Here is a 26,615-nt window from a genome sequence, read left to right as displayed (position 1 = left end):
TATATAAGGATACATATCTATTGTATATATATATATATATATATATACACCTTTATTCCCTAGTTCTGTCCACTAAGTAAGCTTGAGAACATCAACACCTCACCTTAAATGAGGACACAAAAGCCCAGATCTTGCTTTCTAAATAGTATTCTCCACTAAAAAGAACCAAGACTTCCTAGAGAAACATTTGATTTCTGGGCTGGAGAATAAATCATTTTGCTGAGCCTAGAACAGTGTGTTGTGCCAGAAAGCAAGGAAACACTAAAAAAATTATGAGAACATGTTAAAGGGACAGATAAAATTCTACTAAATAGCTAAAGAATAACTAACACTGACCCCTCAAACCAGTCTTTAAAAAAAAAAAAAAAAAAAAACACCAAGAAAAAAGAACACTAACACATTCCAGTAAGGCTGGTATTACTCAGATACACAAACCAGGCAGAGATCAGAAGAAAACTACAGATCAGTAGTATCCTTTATGAATACAGGTATAAAAACACTCAACAAAATAGGAAATCAATTCAGCAACAAATAAAAGGATTATACAGTTCAAAAACAGGGACAGAGCAAAAACAAAAACAACAACAACAACAAAAACAAACCCAGAGACAGAGCAAAGATAAACCCTGTGTGTTGGAATGATACTGAAAATAGTTTTTTGGTTGGTTTATTATAAACTGAAAATGGTGGTTTGAACTACTCGTGGTTTTGCTGAGGGTTTTTTGTTGTTTTTGTTTACTTATTTTGAGAGACTGTGTGTGTACAAGTGGGGGAGGGGCAGAGAGAGGGAGAGACAGAATCCCCGGCAGGCTCCAAGGTACCATTACAGAGCCTGACATGGGGCTTGATCTCATTAACTGCAAGACCATGACCTGAGCCGAAATCAAGAGTGGAAGGCTTAACTGACTGAGACACCCAGGAGCTCCTCATAGTGTTTATCATAAAGATAAGATGCGGGAGAAGAAAAAAGTGTTCAGATGCATGCATGTTTGCTGAGAAGGGGTAAACCACTAACATCTGATAGCATTCAATTGCCAAGTTTCCAGATCTTGTTTCTAAATTCTATGATCCACTAAAAGGAACCAGGGATCCTTGGAAAAATGAATGATTCTAGAGCCAGAGCAGAGCAAATGAAAAATAAGTCCATAACATACTGTTGTGCCAAAAAGTAAAGAAGTGCTCAAAAAATTATGGGGACATGTCAGGACAAATGAATCAGCCACAAAATGCTCAAGGGCCAAGTCTAGGACAATTTGGGTGTCAAATGAGGATAGCAATGTATGTTATTATTTGAGTAAAGTAGGATCCCATCCTACTTTATACCATCATAGACAGACAAAGATGAGAAGGGAACTTCTCACAGAACAACAGCAACAATATATTCGAAAAGGAATGATGAAATCTGAAATCTGTCACCATTTGACAACTACACAGTAGTAATGGATTCAGCTAGAAGCATCAACAGATACTAAAAACTAGTGGGTAAAAATATGATGCAGAACAAGGGACTCACAGGTATTTACAGTCTCAAAATATCTCCCCATGAATACTTACTAATACAATCTTATTAACTTCTGGTAGAGAAAACTGGCAGACACTCTTTAACCAAGTAATAAGAATTAACATTGCCAGTAATGCAGCAAATCAACACTGCACATACCCCAGCGAGATGCAATGAAAAGAACTTTACATCTTTCCTGTGGTGCTTCAGTCAAAATGAAAGACTAAAGAATGTTCCATATTGAGTACTTAAGAGACAACACACAACCCTGAGCTGGGTTCTAGACCTATAAAAGATACTATTAGGACAATGAGCAAATATCTGATTATGGATTAAAAAGCAATTCTGGATCAGTGTTAATGCCCTGACACTCAGGAAATACACACTAGACCCTTAAGGATGAATGGGAATTGTGCCCTACAGCTCCCCACCAATGGTTCAGAAATGCCAACAACTGGAGAACTTAGATGAATGGTATATGGAAGCAAATGTGTTGTATTTCTATGTACTACTTCTCCAACTTCTGTGTACATTTAAGATTGTTTCCAAATAAAATGTTAAAGAAGAAAGCCCTTTGACCTCTTTGGTTTTTGTCATAGTTTCTGCAATGATGCTAGCAGCTCCTGGGTCATCCGTCACTGGGATAAATGGTCTTGAAGAAGCTGAGGAAGCAGATGGGGTCACTGCAGAGGGGGTCACGGCATCCTCAGAAGAGATCATCTAATTTAAAAAGTATATAAGGAAAGGAAAAATTCAGCAACATGGCATACTTTCCACACAACTTCAAAAAGTCTGATCATCCCTTGGGTCATCTGGAATGTCCAAGATATTATAGAGGTTAGTGAGGTCCTTACATCACCAGCGCCAGGGCGTACAGGGCAACGCTGCAAAGTCAAGCACATTCATACTCCCATGAAAACCTACTAATATTCACAATGGTCACACGAAGATTAAAATGAGCTCATGTCTCTTCAAGTTGGGTTTTTCCCTAAAATTTAAGCTTTAAGGTGTTAGAATTGCAGGTAAAGGACTATGGATTTGCATTTAGCAACTTTTTAAAAGAATAAACCTATTTCCATTTAAGCACTAAAAAGATCCTTGTTAAATAAAATATTTTCTAATCCAAGCCAAAAATCACAGAAGTAGGCACAAAAGCCTGAATTAGTGGAAGAATGACTTATATTCTTCTAGACACAAAATAGCTACCATTTTCTTTTTGAGCTAATGTTGCTTTATTGCTTTACTATTTGTTTTTACCTCTCCTCTCTTTTCTTGCCATGAATTTGGACTCAGTCTGTCTTCAATATCAATAGTCAGTACACATTCCTCTCCATTCACAGGACTGGCCATTGCAGACACATCAGAAGGAGGTGCCGAGGAGGAGAATGAGGGACACTCCACTGGGGCGATCATTCCAGCTGGCATGAGGGCCCCAACCACCGCATCTCTGTCAGGAGACAAAGCCAGGCCTATGGTGAACTGCCCTTCACCATTGCAGGTCAGAAGAGTCAGGAGTGGGAACAAGCCCTTACTGAATTATGCCCTCATTTTAATAGGATGCATATAAAGGAGTTTTGGGAAAATAATAACTAATATTCATCAGCTAAAAGCTAAAAAGTTTACTTAAGATCTTATTTATTTGAATGACCACAATTATGATAGGTGAAAAAACACCAAACATAAAAATCAGAAAAGAATAAACCTCCAGATTTCCCTGAGAAATCTTCTAGGGTTATTGTTAGAGGCTGAGGATACTTTTTTGTTTACTAAGAGCTGTGTACGAAAGGTGCTTCACACAAAGCTGCAAAGACTAAATGTCTTCTCAGTGACAGAGTCAGGCCTTAGTCTAAAATTAATTTTCCTATGTAATTTATTTCTACTCATCAGGTCCACAACCATGATAGATGGGCAAATACTGAGACTAAGAAAATAGCAGCAAAATGTTGGAAAGATAGTATTATCACAACTTTGCCTTATCAAGTGTTTGAGTGAAGAAGATGACCAGTGGTCTTACACATTACTGCATCTTCGTATCAGTACATATCAATTCATATCAATCTCATCCCTCAAACAGTATTTAAAGATAACACCACAACATTCTCCTAGAAACGATCAAACAAAAATATGAAAACCCAAAGTTTACATAGCTGCAGATTTCAAAAGTTAGCCAACAAGCCTACCTGGCATACATGATTTGCAATGCTGTAAGTATATGAGATAAGGCCTGCTGTTTGGCCAGATTTCCATCCAATGACAGAAGAATCTTGGCAAGAGAAGGGCGGTTTGGCTTAGAATTATTTGCACCACTAATTTTATTACTGGCAGCAGAAGAATCAGCATCTGAAGGCACACCTGAAAAAGGAAAATAAAATCTGGGTTCAATTTTAAAGATCAGAGTTTGCTCTATTCCTATTTGACCTTTCAATGTAGTTCTAAAACACACTGCAATCTGCATTTTTCTATTTCATAGACCAAGTATTAGGTTCATTAATGGTCTCCTGGAGTAAAACCAAAATCAAAAACAACAACAATCTATTTATCTATACTTCTAAAAAGAAGCTATTTTCATCAAAGTTTTGCTATAACTGCAAAAAAGGGATATTTTTGCTAAATCCATTTATAACATATATATGTGCTATGAAAATACAATAACTACCTGTATTTACTTACCATCAAAATGCAAAACAAAAAATAATACAAAACAATGAAGAGAAGGCAAGATGTTCATCAATAAGTAGTCTTACTGGACACATGTTCCAGGTCATCACAGCCCAAACAATTCACAGGCTTTAGCCAAGGGAAGGGAACCAAGTGGATAACAGTGGTCTATGTTAGTAAAGGGGACAGACCTCAGAGTCAGGGAGGCCAATGTAGTCAGAGTTCACAGAACAGAAGCAGAGAGGAGAGAATTGCCCAGATAGTGCTCTGGAGTTGTGCAGGTAACCTCATTCAGCTAAGGATGCAGCAAAAGGTGATGGGTACCTACATGAGAGGAAACTTCCTACAGTCAAAGAAGGAACTACATGAAAGGAGTGGAGACCCAGTACACAACGTAGAAAAATGTAGAAGGGCAAGTATAGTACTTGCTCCCATCAGACAGGAAGACCTCATGATTCACTAGGCACTAAGTAGAGTACTCAGCAGATCTTGTCTCAGTGGTAGAGAATAATCAGCCCCAGACTAGTAAGAGGTCTGAAGCCACTAAACAAATCCAAAACAAAGACCCAAAAGGAACAAAATGTTTCAGAGTAGCTTAACTGTATCTAAGCTCAGGAAGATTTACAAACCTACAAAAATCTTCAGCAACATCTAGAGTAAAATTCACAATGTATCGTATCTAACTAAAAGTTACCAGATAGGCAGGAAGACAGGAAAATGCTACCCAATTCATACATAATAAGAAAAATCAATGGATCTAAACAACCCAGAACTGATGTCAGAATCAGCAGAGATGTAAATTAAAACACTTATTATATCTATATTATATATGTTCAAAAGGGGAAAGGGAAATATATTAGATATAAAAATACTCAAACCAAATGTCTAGAGAGGAAACTTCAATGTCTTAGATTAAAATAGCACAGTAGAAAATGAAGACTAGTGAATATGAAGACACAGCAATGGAAGCTACGCAAAATGAAACTGAGGAGAAAAGAAAGCAAAAAATGAACAGAACATCAATTACCTGTGGAACAACTTCAAGAGACCTAATATATAATCAGAATTCCCAAAAGAGGAGAAAGAGAAAGGTACAGAAAAAAAGTTTTTTGAAGAAATAGTGAATGAAAAATTTCCAGATCTAATTAAAATTATAAACCCAAAGATCCAAGAAGCACAAGCACAAGAACCATCAAGATAACTATAACAAGGTACATTGTAATCAAATTGCTCAAAATCAGGGGATAAAATCTTAAAACAGCCTGAGAAGAAACACACATTATATACAGAACAGCAAATTCTCAATTAAAACAATGCTAGCTAGAAAACAGTGTGTCTTCTTTAAAGTGCTTAAAGAAAAAAACAGTCAATCTAGAATTCTATACCCAGCTAAAATAAGTTGCAAAAATGAAGTAAAATAATGGACTAATTCAGACATTAAGAGCTGAAAGGAAAAATCCCCAGGACATCTACACCACAAAACATAAAAAAGGAAGCCCTTCAAGTAGAAGGAAAATAATGCAAGATGGAAACATAAGTTTCCACAAAGGAATGAAGAACCCTGAAAATGGCAACTACATCAGTAAATATAGAGACATTTGCTCTTATTATTTAAACCATTTGAATAGATAACTTAATGTTTAAAGCATATTAATTTTAGGGACACCTGGGTGGCTCAGTTAATTAAGAGTCTGGCTTTGGATCAGGTCATGATCTCACAGTTTGAGAGTTCAAACCCCACATCGGGCTCTGTGCTGACAGCTCAGAGCTTGGAGCCTGCTTCAGATTTTATGTCTCCCTCTATCTCTGCCCACCCCCCTGCTCATGCTCTGTCTCTCCCTCCTCAAAAATAAATATTAAAAAAAAGTTTTTAGTAAATAAAGTAATTTTAAAATGCTGTGATGTTTACAACACAGACAGAAATATGACAACAATAGCACAAAGGCTGGGAGGGAAAAAACAGAATATACTGTTATATGATTCATATACTATATGTGAAATGTTATAAGACCTAAAGGTAGATTATACTAAGTTAAAGGTGTATAATACACCCTACAACAATCACTAAAATAACATAGCAAGTTAGCAATCCTAGAAAACAAAGGAGAAAAAATATAAAAAGTAATTCAAAGGAAGGCAAAAGGAGAGCAATGAACAATGAGGATTGATTAAAAATAAATTAACAGGATGATAGATTTAAAACAAGTACATTAATAATCATATTAAATGTAAGTGGACCAAATACCCCCAATTAGAGGCTATCAGAGCAAATTTTAAGAAGCAACATTCAATTGTATGTTGCAAAGGGAAGCTTCTTTTATTTAAAAAAAAATTTTAATGTTTGGGCACCTGGGTAGCTCAGTCTGGTGAGTGTCATACTTCAATGCAGGTCATAATCCCATAGTCTTTGGGTTCAAGCCCCACATTGAGCTCTGTGCTGACAGCTTGGAGCCTGGAGCCTGCTTCAGATTCTGTTTTTCCCTCTCTATTTGCCCCTCTCCTACTTGCACTCTGTCTCTGTCTCTCAAAAATAAACATTAAACATTTTTTAAAATTTATTTTAATGTTTACTTTTGAGAGAGAGCAAGCAAGCATGAGTGGGGGAGGGGCAAAGAGGGAAACACAGGGTGCTCGAACCCATGAACCGTAAACCATGACCTTAGCTGATGTTGGATGTTTGACTGAGCCACCCAAGCGCCCCAAGGAAGCTTCTTTCAATATAAGGACACAATAGGTTAAAAGGAAAAGGACGAAAAAGATATAGTATGTCACAGTGCATGGAATAGCACAGTTTATATGCGCTGATCAAAAGAAAACTGGAATGGCTATATTAATATGGGACAAATTAGATTTTAAAAACAAAAAACTTCAAAGCTAAAGGATAAAGAAGATATTTGACAGAATAATAACAAAGTCAAATAAGGAGAATAAAGTAAATGGCTCCATATGAAAAGTAGGAAGATCCTAAATCAGTGACCTAAGCTTCTAAAATAAGAAGTCAGAACAAATTAAACCAAAAGGAAAAGAAATAAATTAAGATTAGAGCAGACATCAGTAGAACAGAAAAGAGAAAAACAACAGAGAAAAATCAAGAGAACTATAAATTTGCTCTTTGAAAAAATTAGTAAAACTGATAAACCTCTAGATGAACTGGGAAGAGAAGATACAGTTACCAATATAAGGAATGAAAGAAATGACATCACTACAGATTCCACAAATATTAAAAGGAAAATAAACCAATACTGCCAATAAATTCAACAACTTAGATGAAAGGACAATTTCCATCAAAGGCATAAATCTTACTAGAAAAGAAAGAGATAGCCTTGTATCCATTAAAGGAATTAAACTTGTGGTTAAAAAACAAAAAGAATCCCCTCAAAGAAAACACTACGCCCAGATGCCCTCATTAATGAATTCTGTTGAAAGAGTGCCAATTATACACAATTTTAAAAGGAAAATGAAAAGGGAACACTTACCACTTCATTCTATGAGGTCAGCATTACCCTGACCCTGATACCAAAACCAGACAGAGACAGTATTAGAGAAGTACAGACCACTATCTATCACGAACAAAGAGATAAAGGTTCTTAAATTTTGTTTTTTAGCAAACTGAATCTAACAAAGTACAAAAGAATAACCCATAAGACAAAACACACCTTAAAAGGGAGTTTTTTAAATACGTAAAAGTGAATGAAAAAAAATATAACATTTCAAAATTTGTGAGCTATAGCTAAAGTGGTGCTGAGAGGAAAATTTACAGTACTAAAAGTTTACATTAGGAAAAACAAAAGATCTCAAATCAATTAGGTGATCAAGAAACTAGACAAAAAATAGCAAAATAAACATAAAGCAAACCTAAAGAACGAACAAATGAAGATGAGGACAGCTAAAAGCAGATAAACAACAGAGAAAATTTTTTAAAAATCAAAAAGCTTCAAAACCAAGGGGGGTTATCCCAGATATGGAAGACAGACTCAAACATCTATATGTGAATATTCATACAGGTTTTATTTGTAATAGCCTAAAACTAAAAATAATCCAAATGTCCCTCAGTGTGTGAATAGTTAAAACCATGGAAGAGTACTCAGTGATAAAAGGAATGAATTACTGAAACATACAACATGGATGACTCTCCACAGTATTGTGCTGATGGGAAAAGGCAATGTCAAAATGTAACACACATAATGTGACATGAAAAGAGTTCTAAGTTAATCAGACCCCACAAGGACCCCCTAATTAATATAACTGAAGAAGACAAGACTGCAGTCAAGCCCCAGTTTCATCTACCTCAGAAAAAGAAACAGCACACAGGAATGCTCAGGATCTTGCCCCAGTTTATGCAGCTAATAAATGGTGAAGCCAAAAGACCACATTTCGACAATTGTAAAAGCTGATGGTGTTGGAGACTGAATATCCCCTCATGAGTGACAGAGGAGAAAACAATACATTTCTATTAGAATAAATAAAGATGAAGTTGCCTTAAAAAAAATCAACTGTATTTCTATATACTAGAAAGTACCAACTTGAGTATTTCTAGATAATACACAAGGAACAAAAATAATTTTCAAATGTTATTTATAACAGTATTAATAATGTACAATACTCAGGGATAAAAATGACAAAGATACACATGACTTACAAAGTGAAACTATAAAATATTGCTGAGAAAAATTAAAGACCTTAAAAAATGGAAAGAAATGCTACATCCATGGATTAGAAGATTCAGTATTATAAAGATGTCCTGATTCATAGTCAATGCAATCAAAATCCCAAGCAGGCTATTTTATAAAAATTGTCAAGCTGATTCCAATACTCTAAAGAGCATCTGAGAAAGAAGGAAGCTAAAGAATTACCACAGCCTGCACGTGAATCTTTTATAAAGTAACAGGAATCAAAACAATGTGGTATTGGCATCAAAATACAAAAATAAGTCAACAAAACAAAATTGACAATCCAGAAATAGATCCACACATACACAGCCAATTGATTTCTGACAAAGGTGCAAAAAGCAACAGTGAAAGACTAGTTTTTTCAATAAATGGAACTAAAACAACTGGATATTCACACACATGCCTCCAAAAAAGAATTTCAATGCATATCTCATACAATATATAGAATTTAACTCAAGATCAAACATAGACCTAAATATCTCCAACTAAAGAACTTACATATGAAAACACAGGGAACAAATCTTATGACCTTGAGTACATAAAGGTTTTTTTTAGATATAACACCCAACGTATGATCTATTTTAAAAAATGGATCAACTGGATTTTATCAAAATTAAAAATCTGTGCTTTTAAAAATTCATCTGTGAAGAGAATCAGAAGATAAGCCATACTGCAGGAAAATATGTGCAAGCCACATATCTGACAAAAGACTTGGATCCAGATATATAAAGAACATTCAAAACTTGATCATAAGAAACAACCTGATTTTAACTATAGGCAAAAGACAGGAATAGACACTACAACAAAACACGTATTTGGAAAGTAAATAAACATTATGTTCAACGTCATTAGTCATCAGTGAAATGCCAAGTAAAACCACAATGAGATATCACTATATATCTACACAAATCTAGGCTAAAATTATAAAGACTGACCAAACCAAGTATAGACAAAAATATGGAGGAGGTCACCACAGGTAACAAATAACTAATTAAAGTATATCCATAAGTGAAATATCACTCAACAATAAATAGGAATGAATTACTGATACATGCAACATGGATGAATCTCAAAATAAGTATGCTGAATGAAAAAAGTGAGATTTTAAAAATATCTACTGCATGATTCCTGTGGGGAGCTGCCAGAAGAACAAAGATCAGCCGCCTGCAGGCAGGGCAGTGTCACTCCCCAGCTCAGCGCTGGAGACAGCCAGTCTGGGCTTTCTTATCGACCCCTCAGGCGCCGTATTGAAATTGCAGTTTCAGATTCCCCTTTATCACTTGACCCTGTTTCCTAGCAACCGACCTAGATCAGCTGCCTTGCTTCCCGCCTTCTACCCTTTATAAGATGTGTGTATTCTCTCAATAAACGAGGCTTGATCAGAGACTTTGTCTTGCCTCCATTCTCTGTGCTCCCTGCCCTACCCCATTCTCACCCCCTCCCTCAGGACCTGCGTCGACCTACCTGCCAGACGGGTCAGATTCCATTTATATAAAACTCTAAAAAATGCAAACCTATAAATAGTGTCGGAAGACAAGACAATGGTTGTGGGAGGAAGGAAACCTGAGAAGGGGCACAAAGAATAGATCTTTTTGTTCACTAATCTTGACTGCAGTGCCTGTCAAGTGCCTTGACTGTCTGCTTTCATAGGTGTACACATGTCAACGTTCATGGAAACTACACTTTAAATATGTATGGTTTGTTGATTATACCTGAATAGAGCTGTTGAAAATACCAAGTAGCCCAGCACAGTGCTTACATGTGTCAAGCAACTATTATACAGCACTGCCAGAGTGGACCTGATCATAATATAATCAGCATCAATACTTTCTTTTAAAATTTTCATTCCAGCATGCAAAAATCAGAGTACAATGATTATTTTGTGACCTTGGTTCAGAATGCAGTTAACACAGTGCTACAACCTCTAATCTGGTGGTCTTATTATTCTATCTATAATGTTGCTATACCATACAGAAGGATCTCATGCTAAAAACAATTTTGTGTTACCTAAATAGGAAGCACCTAAAGGGTCTCTTGCAGTCTGAAAGAGGACAGGTTCGTGGACAGAGGGTGTTGCTACATCAACAGTAGTCCATGCCACACTGTGTGAAGACCCACACGCCACTCGTGTGATCTTCTGGCCTTCTAAGCCTTGCACAAGCGTGGGCTTTCTATTAACCGTGGTCGTGCCATTGCCCTGTTGGCCATGGTCATTATCCCCCCACGCATATACCTGTTAAAGGGAACAAAAACAGAATTTTTCAACATTTCAAACATTTTGTCTAAATTTACTTCAAAATTATTTTCAATGACTATAAATGTCTACTTAATATCAATTCAATATATTCATCTATTTGGTTTTGTTTTAGGAAGCAGGGAAAGTGTCCTCTTCAATAAGGTTCAATAAGGTTCAATACTTATTTTTTCCCTTATTTTGCAAAGAAAAGTGATCAAAAACAATATGTTCACTTTTCCAGTAATTCATTTATTGACTTTACAGAATTAGAAGGAATAATTACTTTTGAGTCACTTTGATTAAACAAGTATGCTAATTTGTTGTCAGAAATGAATTTTTAAAACATTCATGAGCCTGTCATGAATGATAATACTTGTCATGAATGACTTTATTTCTAAAATAATGTACATATATCTCTTCATCAGCTATCAATTTCTAAAGTAAAACACTGTTAGCACCTTAGCAGTACGAGTACCTTCAATGACAATATCGTTTCACACTGACAGGTGGATTTTAGAGCAGGAAAGCCCACTACTTTGTAACACGTTAGTCAACAATTCTTTACTGGGTGCCCTGCCCATGCTGACAACTGGACAGATACACACAGGAACAAAATAGGCACAGCCCATCCTCGTGGTTCTTCATCATTTCATCTCATCATGAGTTACACTTTTTTAACTCATTTCATTTCAGCATGAGTTACATTTCTGATACAAGGACTTGTCCCCTCAGCTTACCTGCCCTGCGTCTGTGACTGCTAGGCAGTGCAGGGCCCCGACGGCCACATGCACAATCTTCTTCCCTCTCAGCCCTTCCACCACCTGTGGCTTCCGCACATGCACATCAGAGCCATGGCCCAACCTGAAGTAATCCCCCTTCCCCCTGCAAGAAGGTTAACAGGTACATTTTAATATATGGTTATCATCTGGCAATGTTCCAGAGGAAAACACCCATTAAAACCAGCTCATTAACATCATACTAAGTGCCCAAGGTCTCTTAAATTATGTTATAAAACAGTAGATCATTAATTCAAGTTAATTCAATACTTCTATAGTAAGATCCTTAATGTGTATTGTACAACACTTAAGTTACTGATGTAGGTTTTATATAAAGAGTTTGAAGCATTCAAATGCTTTTTTCAAAGTCCTCTCAGGTCTAATTCTTCCCAAAGCTACCTCTGAGTCATAATACTCAAGCAAAGGCCCATCACACTGTCACAACGCCAGCGGGGTGCCCCGCTGCTTTTAAATTTAATAAAATAAGCTTTCACAAGATAGATGTGAACTTTTTCAGGATCAGAAAAATTTAAAAAAACTGCTTTCTGTCCATTCAACCACAAGGCTTTTGGCATGGTAAGAAAGAAAGAAGAAACACTCTACATAAACTTCATCCAAACAGGAAAGACAAGCTGAGCTAAAATTTCTCTACTGTTCTTTTCCAAATGACCAAGTTACAATGAGAAATTTATTATAATATTGTCACTAACTCTAACTGAAATAAATAAAAGAACAAAGATGCCTGGATGATTAAGAAAATGAAGATTTAACCACCCTTCCAAGGTAGGCATGGGGCACAGGGCGGAGGTCCACCACCATCTCACATGAACACAGACACATTGATGGTTGACAGGGAGTTACGTACCACGTCCACACCACTCCTGACTTGGTGAGAGCCAAGGAGAACTGAGCTCCACACTCAATCTGGCACACACCCTGCCCATTCAGTCTCTCAATGTTCTGGGGAATGTTACAGCCTTCACTTCCTCCTCGGCCCAATTTTCCAAAGTCACCATCACCCCAGGAAAATACCAAACCTAGATTTAAAAAATACATACTTTAGGCCAGCATTCATGATGTTCCTACCCACCCAGAAACATAGAGTCAGGCAGGAGCTCACCTTCATCAGTCAGAGCCAAGGTCTGTGCATCTCTACTTCCACATGCAACTTGGATTACTCTGTGACCAAGAAGGACTTTGACCTACTCAATTACAAATTTAAAAACAGAATCAAGCACAGGAACTAAAAAAAACAAGGGAAATTTTTTCCACAGACTCAGAGCTAATTTTGCATGCGTCTTTGTGAACTTTCCTATACTTGAAGCTTATCTTCTCTTGAAATCAGCAGATGGTAAGCTTTCTGTAAGCAACAAAAATGTGTATAATCACCATTTTGGGCTTCAGTTGTGTTGTATTATCCCCATGTCCCAACCGGCCATACTCTCCGAGGCCCCAGGTGTACAGCTCCCCGCTGGATGTGAGGGCTGCGCTATGTGAGCTGCCACAGGCAATATCCCGGATACGCTTGGTTTTCAGGGCCTCTATAAGCCGTGGCTTGTCACAGTTCCTAAAACAAGATAAAATAATATTCCCTAAAATTAATCAAGTCATTTTAAAGAAGAAAAAAAAGAACATCTACACTGATCGGCATTTAGTCGAACAACATCTGTAGATCAACTATCAAACATTAAAACAGATTATGTGAGGCCAAATCACATGCACAGATATTTTTAACAAATGTATCTTTTAAGTTCCATTTTCAAAAATGAACTGTCTTCTTTAATTTTCTGCAAAAATAACTACCAAAAGATGTTCATTATTATTATCAGTAACAGTTTCTTCTAGAAAGTAATGAAGAAAATACTCTTACATTCTGCTGAAGTGTCCAAGTTTGCCATCGTCACCTTCACCCCAGGAAAACACTTTCCCGTCAACAGTTAAAGCTGTAGCATGCCGGCCACCTGCAACATCCACACAGATATGGGCTGCCAAAGTTAGCTCACAGTATAATTACTTACTCTGCCTGGCATGTAGTATGTGTTCAATGAGTATATGCTGAATAAATGAGTAGATAGGATCAACATTTCAGGGTGACAAATACTAAAGTAAGTGAACTTCTATTAAACTACAAAGTTGAAATCCTAGAAAGAATTTTACTTGCAATGAAGAAGAAAACAGTACCATTTAATAATGGGGTTCCTGTTAAGTATACAAGATCAAGATTCAGATGGAAAAAAAGTAAAAATAAGTACATTTATGATTAGGCAAATTATCATATGCATTGGCAATTATGCTTTAAAAAACTGCATACCAATGATGAAGTTATTTAAGCAAAAACTTTTAAGCAAAAGCCTTTTGTAGCAACAATAAATTCTAGACTGCCTGGAGATTTACATTACCCAACTTTTATATAAGCTTCATAATTAAGTAAAACTTGAAAAAGAATGCAAGGACACCCTAGGGAAAAATATTTAAGGGCCACAGTTATTTACAGAGCATGTTCAAAAGGATTATCTGCATACAAGTGCCAACTCTGGCTGGGTACCTGAATGAACGGCCACCTTCTTGACCACGTAGCTGCTAAGAGCTGTGATCTGCCGAGGGATGGGCACAGTCCCGCTAGATATGCCCAACCCCAGCCGGCCATTCGTGGCTTCTCCACAGGCATATACCTTCCCTTCCACAGTCACTGCAAAGAACAAAAAGGGAGGACAGAACTCAGTTTTCACAACATAACAGCTATGTTTTTAGTGCTAAGCATAATTTAAAGATTTTTAGTGGAAGAATAATCATACCTGCAAACAAACTTTTAGAACCACCAGCCACCTGTACTACATTCAAAGCAGAGAGTGTCTCAGAGAACGAAGGAACTTTTATCTAGAACAGGATTTTTTGTTAAGCAAAAGAAGAAAAAAGAATTTTATTTACACTTTTAAAATTACACGTAAACTTTGTAATTTGCATGGTTATATTAACCAAAGATGTTCTTTTCTCTAAGAGAGTCACTACAGTATTCTAAGGATGAAATGATAAGCTGAGATATGCTTTAAACAGGGATGGAGGTGTTAAAATAAATAAATAAAGACAAAAACTGTGACCCTCTACTGTTTACAGCTAAAACTGGTACAGGAACATGAGGGGTCAGGTCCTTATTCTTTCTACCTGCCCTGTTTGAACAGCTCCATAATAAAAGGTGAAAAATAAAATATACATAATGTAAAGATGTAACCCTGGTAAACATTTTATTTTGGGTCATGTCCTGCTCATTCTTGTTGATTCTGACATTTCTCAGAAATATGTGCTTCAATTTTCCATTGCAGATGGGTATGACTCAATTTAAAATTCATAAAGCCTTTGTCTAAGAAACCTTTTATGATTCCCAAAAATTATCAGATAGTCACTACTACAGTGCCAGAAAGAATCTACAACACAACCAGGGAATGCTAAATCTACGCTTTATGTGCAAACTCCAACAAATCCTCTGTACAGCCCTGTACCATCACCACGGAGACTCTCAGTTTCCTGTCTGCCCACCTCTGAATGGAGTCTAGGGGTCTTAAAACACCAATTGTATCAAGGATGTTCAAATAAAGATGAAAATGTGTTGTATTTGAAAGGAGAGACTTAAAATGAGTTCTAACTTTCCTTCTCAGCTTCTCAAAAATGCAAGTTAATAAGAGATCTTATGATGGGTGAAGTCTCACAGAATACTAAAAGGCAGAGACACTCATCTGAAGGGAAACTATTCCAAGGCACCAAAATTTGGAGGAATTTGTTTTGTGGCTCCTTGGTTAAGAGACACTGAGTAACATAACAGATGCTGAATTCAATTCTAGTTCAAATGCATCATTTGTTGTATCTAGTCTTTAAATGACACCTTGCAGCACGTCTGCGTAGCTCAGTCAGTTAAGCATCCAACTTTGGCTCAGGTCATGATCTCACGGTTTGTGGGTTCAATCCCTGAGTCAGGCTCTGTTTTGGATTCTGTGTCTCCCTCCGTCCCTCCCTCTCTCCCTCTCTCTCTCTCTCTCTCTCTCCCTCTCCCCAACTCGTGCTCTGTCACTCTCTGTCTCAAAAATAAATAAGCTGTATAAAATTTTTAATAAAATAAAATAAAATAAATGACATCTTGCTCATCTTTATGCCACTATTGCATTTTTTATACATTATTTTGTTCATGGTTAGTGAAAATGTTTACTGTATTGAAAGCAAAATAAATATAATTACAGTCTAAATTCTCATCTATTTCCTTGTCAAATCTTCTCAAAAGTGTATTTTCTAGTTTATAAAATAGCAATAATACAACTATTTCTAAAGTGCACTATTTTCTAAGGACAGAGACTTCAATAGAAACTAAATCTGATAATGTCTGCAAGTTCATATCAAGAATTTCTTTAGAAAGACCAATTTACACAACAACATACAGAAGATAAACCATCATAAAAACCTCGAAAGAGGTCTGATTATTGTTGAGCCTCTCTGGGACACCTCTGTAATGACAGGTGATGACAGGTGAGTGTCAGGCAGGAACTTCAGACAGAGGGAGGATACCTTAGAACCCTTCAGGCCGCCCAGCTGGTCCTTGTCATTCAGTCCCCACACAAACACTTTGGTTCTTATTGTAGCTGCTGATTCCAGTCCTGTAGCCTTCTTTCTAATAAGGCTAACCAAACAAAAAAGACAGAAATACAAGTCATTCAACATAAAAAAAATTTTTTTACAATAAGGAAAGCAACCTCAAGCAAACAAAGTTTGCTGATTATCAGAAGCTCTTAATGTTTTAATACAATAAAACTTCAAATAAATACACAAATCTAGCATTCCAGAAGGTCAAAATTTCTAGATGCCAACATGCTACCTTTTAATACTGTAATTTAACTCTAGCCTTGTTTTTCTTTCTCTATGCAGCTCTCTTCTTATGCACCAAGTTAAACAAAACAACTGTTTTACTGACTCACAGATATTCCCACCCAATGCTTCAATACACAGGTACTACACATGTTAAATTCAGAGAAACACTTAATGATTAAATAGCCTCAGGAGTCACCACTGGGCGTGGCATTGTGGCAGAGTCCCTAAACCTAAATAAACATCTGATCATTTTTTCCCCTTAAGACATAATAAAAGAGATTTAGCCATATGACTTTTGAGTTACTCTAACACAGATAGGTATCCCAAAGCAAAATATAATATTCTTCCTTCACACCCTCTGCCCACCACATACAGCAGCTGGGCTAGAGATCCCCCACCTTCTTTCTCTCCTGAGAGGTCTGCCCTGTACCCTAAGGCTCCTGAAGCGTAGCTCTAGCTGCTGTCTCCCATCACCTTGCTGGTTAAATCTTCTGACCTGCCCTCAATGGGTTGAAAGTTTAATCAACAAAGCACTTCAATTCTTGAACTTGAAACCACCAAGTACGTGGGACAGCGTTAGATTTTCTTGGTTGTCCAGCTACTAAGGAACTGCTTCCTCTGTGTTCACGGTTTTTGGCTTTTTGTTTGTTTTTTTTGTTCTACTTTTATAAGCAAGGATGGAAAAGTGAAGTCTCCAGAGACAAGATTCCTGATAGGTAAAAATTTTTTAACACATTATATACTAATGAATATTCACTTTAAGAGATCAAAATTTTATTGCTTGGGAATAACAATGTAGGAAAATTCTTTCACCTGAACCAAGGCAAAAGAGAGCAAGTAAAGTATATTGTAATTACAGATCTTCCTCCACTTACAGTGGTATTATACCCCAATAAACTCATCATAAATTGAAAATATGTTGAAATGCATTTTAAAACTGCACCTAGCCTACTCAAGATCCTAGCTTAGTCCACCCTACCTTGAACATGCAGAGAACACTTATATTAGTCTATAAGTATACAAAATCATCTAATACAAAGCCTATTTTATAATGAAGTATTGAATATGTCATGTAATTTCTTGAATACTGTACTGAAAATGAAAAACAGAATGGTATGGGAACAGAATGACTATAATAAATATATTGATCATTTATCCTTGTGACCACATGGCTGGGAGCTACAGCTAGCTGCTGCCACCCAATATTAAGAGAGGATTGTATCACACACTGCTAACTTGGGAAAAGACCAAAATTCAAAATTCGAAGTATGGCTTCTACTAAATGTGTATTGTTTTTGCACTATCATAAAGCTGAAAACTTGCAAGTCAAACTATTGTAAATCAGGGACCATGAATCCTTGACATACCTGTAATACATTTTTAGTCAAAAATATGTATGGGACACCAAGAGTGATATTCAAGATATGCAACAACTGGTATCATGTAATTATCAACCAGTAGAAATGGAGGTCAATGGGTAGTCAGTGTGGGCATGGGAGACTGTATGGACCATTTATTCTCCCTGAAATCATTAGCTAATTAAGATTTGACAGGAAAAGCAAACATTACATTCAAATATCTAGAATTCTTTTGTTAGTATATTCAATTAAGTAAAAAATTTCATCAATGAGTAAGCGCAAATGTTTTTGGTTATCTCATATTACAGTACAGGTATTTACATATTTGCCCAATTCATTTTCGTAGCTACTGAATAAGAATATGCAAATCTACAAATCTTTCTCTTAAAAACCTCAATGATTCATTTCAGTAAACTGGAATTTTCCTTCCTCAAATAATATATTAGACACCATCAGTCTGAACCATAACATACAGTATAATATATATTCTAGATGAGGTAGTACCATATATACTGTTTTCTTTTCAGTTTCCATGCAAAATTTCCAAAATAAAACAAGACAGAATCCAAACCCAAGATCACAGAACCCCAGAATAACCTAATTTATTACCATCGTTGCCACCCATTCAAGACTAAGAGAATGTGTTTTAATAGCAGTGAGAGGCACAGCTCCTCTGTTTCTAAATGAAAGACTACTTACATCACACTCCAAAAAACACTTAGTGCAAAGGGCAGTGCAGAAGAACTCAGTTAGCACTACCATGGTACCTGCTCCTTCTAGTATCCTCAAGGACCAAGCTATACTAGCAGCACAAAAGTAACACATACCAATTAATTTTGTACATCCTTTGATTTAGCAAGTACTTTAAGCAATTTATCTAGGGAAATACAACTTATCTGAGAAAAGTGATTTATCTATGTTGTTTCTCCTGGAATGTGAACAAAGCTCGAACAACTCCTTACACGCTCTAATTCTCCATAAACATCTCAGAATTAAAAAAGCAAATGTGCAGAAACCTGGCAAATTTCTTTCTTCACCCTTCGTATATGTTATTCTCCTGTCCGAAACACCTTTTTCTGCCCCCTTTGCTTTGAAAACTCTGACTTTTCCTGAAAGTATGCCTTTAGAGAGAGTTTTTCTTTTTCTCCTGACAGATCAATGCTCTTTCGTAGACTCTCAAAGCACCATGCATTTCTCCTTCATTTACTTTCCACAGCCATAAGGCCACTCTGATGATGAATTTTGATGTGTGTGTTTGTCTTAGTTTGCACATTCACCACAGCATTCACAGGACAGAAAACAGGGTTTAGCCCACAAAAGGTGTTCAACAGGTGTTCAACAGATGAACAGGTGAATGAATAAATATGACAATACTCATCACTACAATATTCATGCAAAATATCAAATTGAGTAAGTAAATGAAAACATCATCATAAGATGAAATACTGCACTCAATAAAATTACATGACAGAAGACGATTTAATGGTATGGATATTTTAGGGATAAATACTGCCCATAATTATACAATAATGTGAATATACTTAATGCCATGGAACTACATACACTTAAAAATAGTTAAGAGAATAAATTTTACTATGTATATTTTATCACAATACATTTTAATTTAAAAGTTAATAGTGAAATATTTACAAAAAAAGACTATAAAATATATATGATATCATATCATCTCTTAGAAAAACACAATTAGGGACATATAAAAAAGAAAACTGCAAGAATATACACCAAAACATTAACTGTAATATTTCAGGTAGAAATATTAAGCATTTTTCTTTTTTTAATGGTATTTATCTAAATACAATGTGTTTCTACACTTTAAAAAAAATTTTTTTTAATATTTATTTTTGAGAAAGAGAAAGAGTTTGCACACATGCATGGAGGAGCGGCAGAGAGATGGAGACACAGAATCTGAAGAAGGTCCAAGCTCTGAACTGTCACCACAGAGTCCAATGCGGACCTCAAACTCCTGAACCACGAGATCATGACCTGAGCTGAAGTCAGATGCTCAACCAACTGTGCCATTCAAGCACCCCAATGTGTTTCCACATTAAACATTTTTCTAAGATTAAGTTAAAAAATTTTAGGGGCGCCTGTGTGGCTCAGTTGGTTAAGCACCTGACTTAGGCTCAGGTCATGATCTCACAGTCTGTGAGTTCAAGCCCCCACATGGGGCTCTGTACTGACGGCTCAGAACCTGGAGCTTGCTTCCATTCTGTGTCTCCCACTCTCTCTGCCCCTCCCCTGCTCATGCTCTGTCTCTGTCTCTCTCTCTCTCTCTCTCTCTCTCTCTCTCTCAAAACTAAATTTTAAAAATATTTAAATTTTTTTTTAATTTTTAACAACTGAAATTTACCAAACATTCCTGAGTGAATAAAATTGCTCTCATTATGAAATACACTCCAATTAAATACTTGCTTTTAGGGGTGAGAATTTTGGAATGAGCACTACCAGTAACAAATGGCTCTCACCTCCCACTGTTTCCTTTTTCATCTTCTTCCTCTTCATTATCTGAGGCTAAGAAAGGAACTGCAGCCAAATCTTCCTCTTCTGCACGGATCCGTCCCAGGAGAATGAGACCATGGATTTTACAATCAATTCCTGAGCTCCTGCACTGCTTTATCGCAATTTCAATATACCTGTGATACTAGATACAAAAATGATAAGCTACAGACTTTTTAAAATCAAATATATAAGATACCTAAGCTGGAGAGCAACACATTTGAGACAAGGAATGTGTGGAAAGTTAGAGCTCTTTCACTTCAGTTCTGGAAATTTCAACCAAGTTAGGCAAAATTTATATAACCACATTTGAGTACAGTTTTAAAAAGTCATTACTCTCCACGTATATCTATTCAAGACATGGGACTCACATCGATTTTCTTACTAAAATGAAACAGTATAATAGCCTTACTGAATGACTACGAACTTTTCTCTCTTAAAGCATTCTTGAACCAAGATTTATTAGGAAAGAGATTAAAGGTCTGGTAGTTCAGAACCTTCAGAATTTGTAGAACTAATAAAAAATATCAGAGAAAATTAGAGAAAAATCACACAAAAAGCCCCACAACCCTATCACCTAATTCCAAGTTATCAACATTATGAGCAATTTTGTTCGTATGTGGATTCTCAGAAGAAAATTCCAGGGACCACATTGCTTCAAAACTTCAGTATGTATAACTGAAATACAGGCATTTAAAAAACACATCCACATTACTATTGTCATACCTAAAACAATAATTCTATCATCTAATACACTACCAGTAATCGACATTTCTGATCATCTCATAAACATTTTTCTATTTTTGGCTTTTTCAAATCCGGAACCAAAGAGGATGCAACCTCTCTCTGTTAAGTCTTTCACATCCATTTGTTTGTTAAAGCTGTTTCTCTGTCCTGCAGAGTGCCCCACATCCTGCATCTAAAGTATTCCTCCATTCCTGTATTTCCTGTAAACAAAGAATGATTCAGCATGAAGCACACACACTTACACTGACCTCATATTGCCCCAAATGGACCTGATCAAACCTCAAGATTTAATACCTAAAATGTTTCAGGAAACACAGGTTGAACAAAACTATTGGGATGCAAAAACCAAATTAAAAAATGAAAACTTCTATAGGAAATGAAATCCCAGTTTCTTTCTTTAGCAAAGCAAAACCAAGAGAATTAAGACTTAAATGAAGTGCAAAGTGCAGGCACACAAACCAGCTGCAAAAAGATATTTATGGGATAACTCTGAAAATGTAAACACTGACTGGATACTGTATGGTATTAAAGAATATAAGGTATGATCACAGCATTGTGGTTGCGTTTTTTTAAGTCCTTGTTGGAGGCTTGTTTGTTTATTTAATTTACTTAGAGCAAGCAAGCAGAGGGAGGGCAGAGTGACAAAGGGAGAGAGAGTCTGAAGCAGGCTCCACGTAGGACGTGGATCCTGGGGCTCAATCTCACAACCATGAAATCATCCCCTGAGCCAAAATCAAAAGTTAGATGCTTAACCAACTGAGCTACCCAGGCATCCCATTTATATTTTTTATTCACTTTTTTAAATTTAAATTTTTATGCTTATTTTTTTATAGGTTAATATATAAATACATAATATAGAATTAGGTCATATGTAGTGTAAGAACACGAGTCTGAACCAAACAGACGCCATGACAGGCTTTAAGTTTCCCCTCTAAACTAGAAGGTCTAAGGGTCAGTCTCTCCAGAACTATTAGGCGGTTACACATTGCCGGAGGCAGAAGAGACCACCTTGCGGTATCTAATCAGGAAAGGCCAGCTACCTCTCCCCACGTTCCTAAAGGTGAGGCCTACAGATGGGAACTTTAGATAGGACCCTGTTACCAAATGTTAAAGTTAACCTGACAGTCACCGAATAAGACCCTGAACTCGCTCTGTAACTGGTTAATTTCAAAGATAACCTAAATATTGCGACTGGGTCCCGCCAAAAGTAACGAACACTCTGAACAATGTGTACGGTTAAAGTTGCTGCCAATGCTGTTCTACAATAATGATTGGATGTCACAATTTCCTGTAACTCCCCCTTCCCAAGTCCCATAAAAACCCTACTCAGCCCTTGCTCGGGGCTCTCAGCACGGATCCACTGCGTTGGTGAGGTCTGTGAGACTGAACTTAGGCCCGCGAACCTAAGCCGTAATAATAAATGCCCTTTACTTTTACATGTGTGACTTCGTCTCCCTGGCGCTTTCTGGTTTTGGAGTGATATTGAAATCTTGGGCATTACAGTAGGACTTGCTTTTAAACACTCTAGGATTTTAAAAGAGGGAGGAATACATAGGAGACAGTGAAATATGAATGGCAAAAATGTTGATAATTATTGAACATGGGTCAAAGGTTTGTGGGGGATTCATTATACTTCTTATTTCTGGTTATGTTAGAAAATTACCACAACAAGCCATTTTTATAGGAAAGGCAATGCCACAATGTCCAATGGTTTCCAAGGAATGATAATATTCTAATTCTTAAGCTGGTTGGAGGGATAGAGAGTGGATCATAAATTTTCCAATTTCTCACAACGCTTCATATTTCTTACACATATCATGTACTCTACTCTAGATTTACCAAATATTAAGTAATAAGTTGTTCTAAATTGAAAATTTACTGCATTACAATACACCTTTTATGAAGTTAGTGATTTAATTAACTTTGATTGAGTTAAAGTACAACAATATTCAGGAGTATAATTAAAGAGAAGGGCAAGATGGCAAAGAAGTAGGGAGCTCTGTAATCTCCCACTGGCATATATCAAACTGAAAAAAACACGGAAAACATCAGAGAAGCTATTGATACAAAGACTAGGGACCTTGAGAATAGCTGTGACAAGCTAAAAAATGCTATAAATTAGGTGCATAATAAAACAGAGGTGGCCACTGCAAGGACTAAAGAGACAGAGAGGAGAATAGGTAAACTAGAAGACATAGTTATAGCAAAAGAGGAGACCGAGAAATAGAGAGATAAATTGATCCAGGAACAAAAAAGGAGAATTTGAGAATTGAGAGATACAATAAAAATAGAACAATATCTGTATCGCAGGAATTCCTGAAGAAGAAGAAGAAAAAGACAAAGGTCCTGAAGGGGTGACTGATAAAATTAGACGGGAATGTCCTGAATTTGGGGAAAGAAATAGACACTGAAACCCAAGAGGCACAGAGAACCCCCTTAAGACATAATTTGAGTCAACTTTCGACACGGCATATCATAGTGAAACTGGCAAAATATAAAGATAAAGAGAGAATTTGGAAAGTAGCTAGGGATAAAAGGGCCCTAACATACAAAGGGAAACCTATCAGAGTGGTTACAGACCGATCTAACAAAACTTGGCAGGCCAGAGACTAATGGCAAGAAATCTTTAATGTGATGAACAGAAAAAGTATGTAGCTAAGAATCCTTTAACCAGCGAGCCTGTCATTCAAAATAGAAGGAGAGATACAGGTGTACCCAAATAAATAAAAACTGAGAGAATTCATCACCAACAAACCAGCCCTACAAGAAATCCTAAGAGGGACTCTATGAGGGAAATGTTGCAAGGAATACAATGTACCAGAGACACCACTACATAAATGAACTCTACAGAGAACACAATGAATCCAAACCCATGTTTCTAAATAACACTGAATGTAAATGGACTGAATGTTACAATCAAAAGACACAGGGTAACAGAGTGAATAAAAAACCAAAATCCATCTATTTGGTGTAAATAAAAGACTCATTTTAGACCTGAAGACACCTTCAGATTGAAAGTAAGGGGATGGAGAAATATCTACCATGCAACTGGAAGCCAAAAGAAAGCCGGAGTAGCCATACTTTTATTGGGTAAACTAGACTTTAAAATAAAGGCAACAACAAAAGATAAAGAAGGACATTATATAATAATCACAGGGTCTCTACATCAAAAAGAGCTAACAATTATAAACATTTATGCGTCAAATTCAGGAACTCGTAAATACATAGAACAATCACAAACAGAAGCAATCTTACTGATAAGAATGTGCTAATTGCAGGGGACATTAATACCGCACTTACAACAATGGATAGGTCAACCAGACAAAAAAATCACTAAAAAAACAATGGACCTGAATGGCACAGTGGAGCAGATGGAATTAATAGATATATTTAGAACTCTGCATCCTGACGCTAAAGAATTCACTTTCTTCTCGAGTGCACATGGCAAATTCTCCAAGACTGATCACATACTGGGTCATAAAACAGCCCTCCATTAATACAAAAGAATTGAGTTCATACCATGCACACTTTCAGATCACAATGCTATGAAACTCAAAATCAACCACAGGAAAATGTCTGGAAAACCTCCAAAAATGTGGAGGTTAAAAACTACCCTACTAAAGAATGACTGGGTGAACCAGACAATTAGAGAGGAAATTAAGAAATATATGGAGACAAATGAAAATGAGAATACAACAATTCAAACTCTCTGAGATGCAACAAAGGCAATCTTAAGAGGAAAGTTCACTGCAATACAGGCCTACCTCAACAAATTAGAAAAAGCCCAAGCTCAAAACCTAACAGAGCACCTAAAGAAACTAGAAAGGGCGCAGCAAGAACACCCCAATCCCAGCAAAAGAAAAGAAATAGTAAAGATCAGAGCAGAATTAAACAAGATAGAATCCACAAAAACAATTGAAAAGATGAATGAAACCAAGAGTTGGTTTCTTGAAAAAATAAACAAAATTGATAAACCTCTAGCAAGGCTACTCAGAAAGAAAAGAGAGAACATGCAAATAGACAAAATCATGAAGGAAAATGGATCTATTACAACAGATCCCTCAGAAATACAAGCAATCATCAGAGATTACTATGGAAAATTACATGCCAACAAACTGGACAATCTAGAAGAAATGGACAAATTTCTAAACACACATGCACTACCAAAATTCAAACGGGAAGAGAGAGAAAATCTGAACAGACCCATAACCAGTGAAGAAATCGAATCACTTGTCAAAAATCTCCCAACGAATAAAATCCCAGAGCCGGATGGATTCCCAGGTTAATCCTACCAGACGTTTAAAGCAGAGTTAATGCCAATCCTTCTTTTTTAAAATTATTTTTTATTTTTTTATATTTGGGAGACAGAGAGACAGCATGAGCACGGGAGGGTCAGGAAGAGAGGGAGACACAGAATCTGAAGCGGGCTCCAGGCTCTGAGCTAGCTGTCAGCACAGAGCCCAACGTGGGGCTCGAACCCACGATCCGTGAGATCATGACCTGAACTGAAGCCAGACGCTTAACTGACTGAACCACTCTGGCGCCCCAACACCAATCTTTCTTAAGCTATTCCAAAAAATAGAAATTGAAGAAAGGCTACTGAACTCATTCTATGAAGCACATATCACTTTGATTCCCAAGCCAGGCAGAGACCCAACAAAAAAAAGAGAACTACAGGCCAATATCCTTAATGAATACAGATGCAAATATATTCAACAAGATACTAGTAAATCGAATTCAACAGCATATAAAAAGTATTATCCATTATGAACAAGTGGGATTTATTCCTGAGTTACACGGCTGGTTCAATATTTGCAAAGCCATTAATGTGATACAACACATTAACAAAACAAAAGAAAAAAAATCATAAGATCCTGTCAATAGATGCAGAAAAAGCATTTGACAAAATATAGCACCCTGTCTTAATAAAAACCGTTGAGAAAGTCGGAGTAGAAGGAACTTACCTAAATATTATAAAACCAGTTTATGAAAAGCCCACAGCTAATATCATCATCAATGGGGAAAAACTGAGAGCTCTCCCCCCTGAAATCAGGGACACGACAGGGATGTCAACTCTCACCACTGTTGTTTAACATAGTGTTGGAAGTCTTAGCATCAGCAATCAGACAACAAAAGGAAATAAAAGGCATCAGAATTGGCAAAGAAGAAGTCAAACTTTCCCTTTTCGAAGATGGCATGATACTCTACGTGGAAAACCTGGCACACTCCACCAGAATCCTTCTAGAACTGATCCATGAATTCAGCAAAGTCACAGGGTACAAAAATCAATGTACAGAAATC

At 36.6% G+C, this 26,615-nt stretch overlaps 1 protein-coding gene across 3 annotated transcripts in view; it reads right to left on the bottom strand.

The window, feature by feature from the left end:
• HERC2 (HECT and RLD domain containing E3 ubiquitin protein ligase 2) overlaps positions 1–26,615 on the bottom strand; it is a 295,601-nt gene that overhangs the window by 58,282 nt on the left and 210,704 nt on the right. For all 3 annotated transcript variants that reach the window (XM_029953017.1, XM_029953018.1, XM_029953019.1), the window contains exons 56-68: positions 20,537–20,712; positions 16,393–16,504; positions 14,637–14,718; positions 14,387–14,530; positions 13,712–13,802; positions 13,231–13,408; positions 12,962–13,043; positions 12,707–12,878; positions 11,803–11,947; positions 10,837–11,062; positions 3,682–3,853; positions 2,759–2,948; positions 2,081–2,221 (exon numbers count right to left, since the gene is read on the bottom strand). In XM_029953017.1, coding sequence (XP_029808877.1) covers positions 2,081–2,221; positions 2,759–2,948; positions 3,682–3,853; positions 10,837–11,062; positions 11,803–11,947; positions 12,707–12,878; positions 12,962–13,043; positions 13,231–13,408; positions 13,712–13,802; positions 14,387–14,530; positions 14,637–14,718; positions 16,393–16,504; positions 20,537–20,712 — 1,911 coding nt within the window. The remainder of the gene's footprint in view (positions 1–2,080; positions 2,222–2,758; positions 2,949–3,681; positions 3,854–10,836; positions 11,063–11,802; positions 11,948–12,706; positions 12,879–12,961; positions 13,044–13,230; positions 13,409–13,711; positions 13,803–14,386; positions 14,531–14,636; positions 14,719–16,392; positions 16,505–20,536; positions 20,713–26,615) is intronic.

This window comes from Suricata suricatta, chromosome 9 (assembly GCF_006229205.1).
Source record: "Suricata suricatta isolate VVHF042 chromosome 9, meerkat_22Aug2017_6uvM2_HiC, whole genome shotgun sequence".
Classification (NCBI taxonomy): Eukaryota; Metazoa; Chordata; class Mammalia; order Carnivora; family Herpestidae; genus Suricata; species Suricata suricatta.
This window is presented reverse-complemented; position numbering and strand designations above follow the sequence as displayed.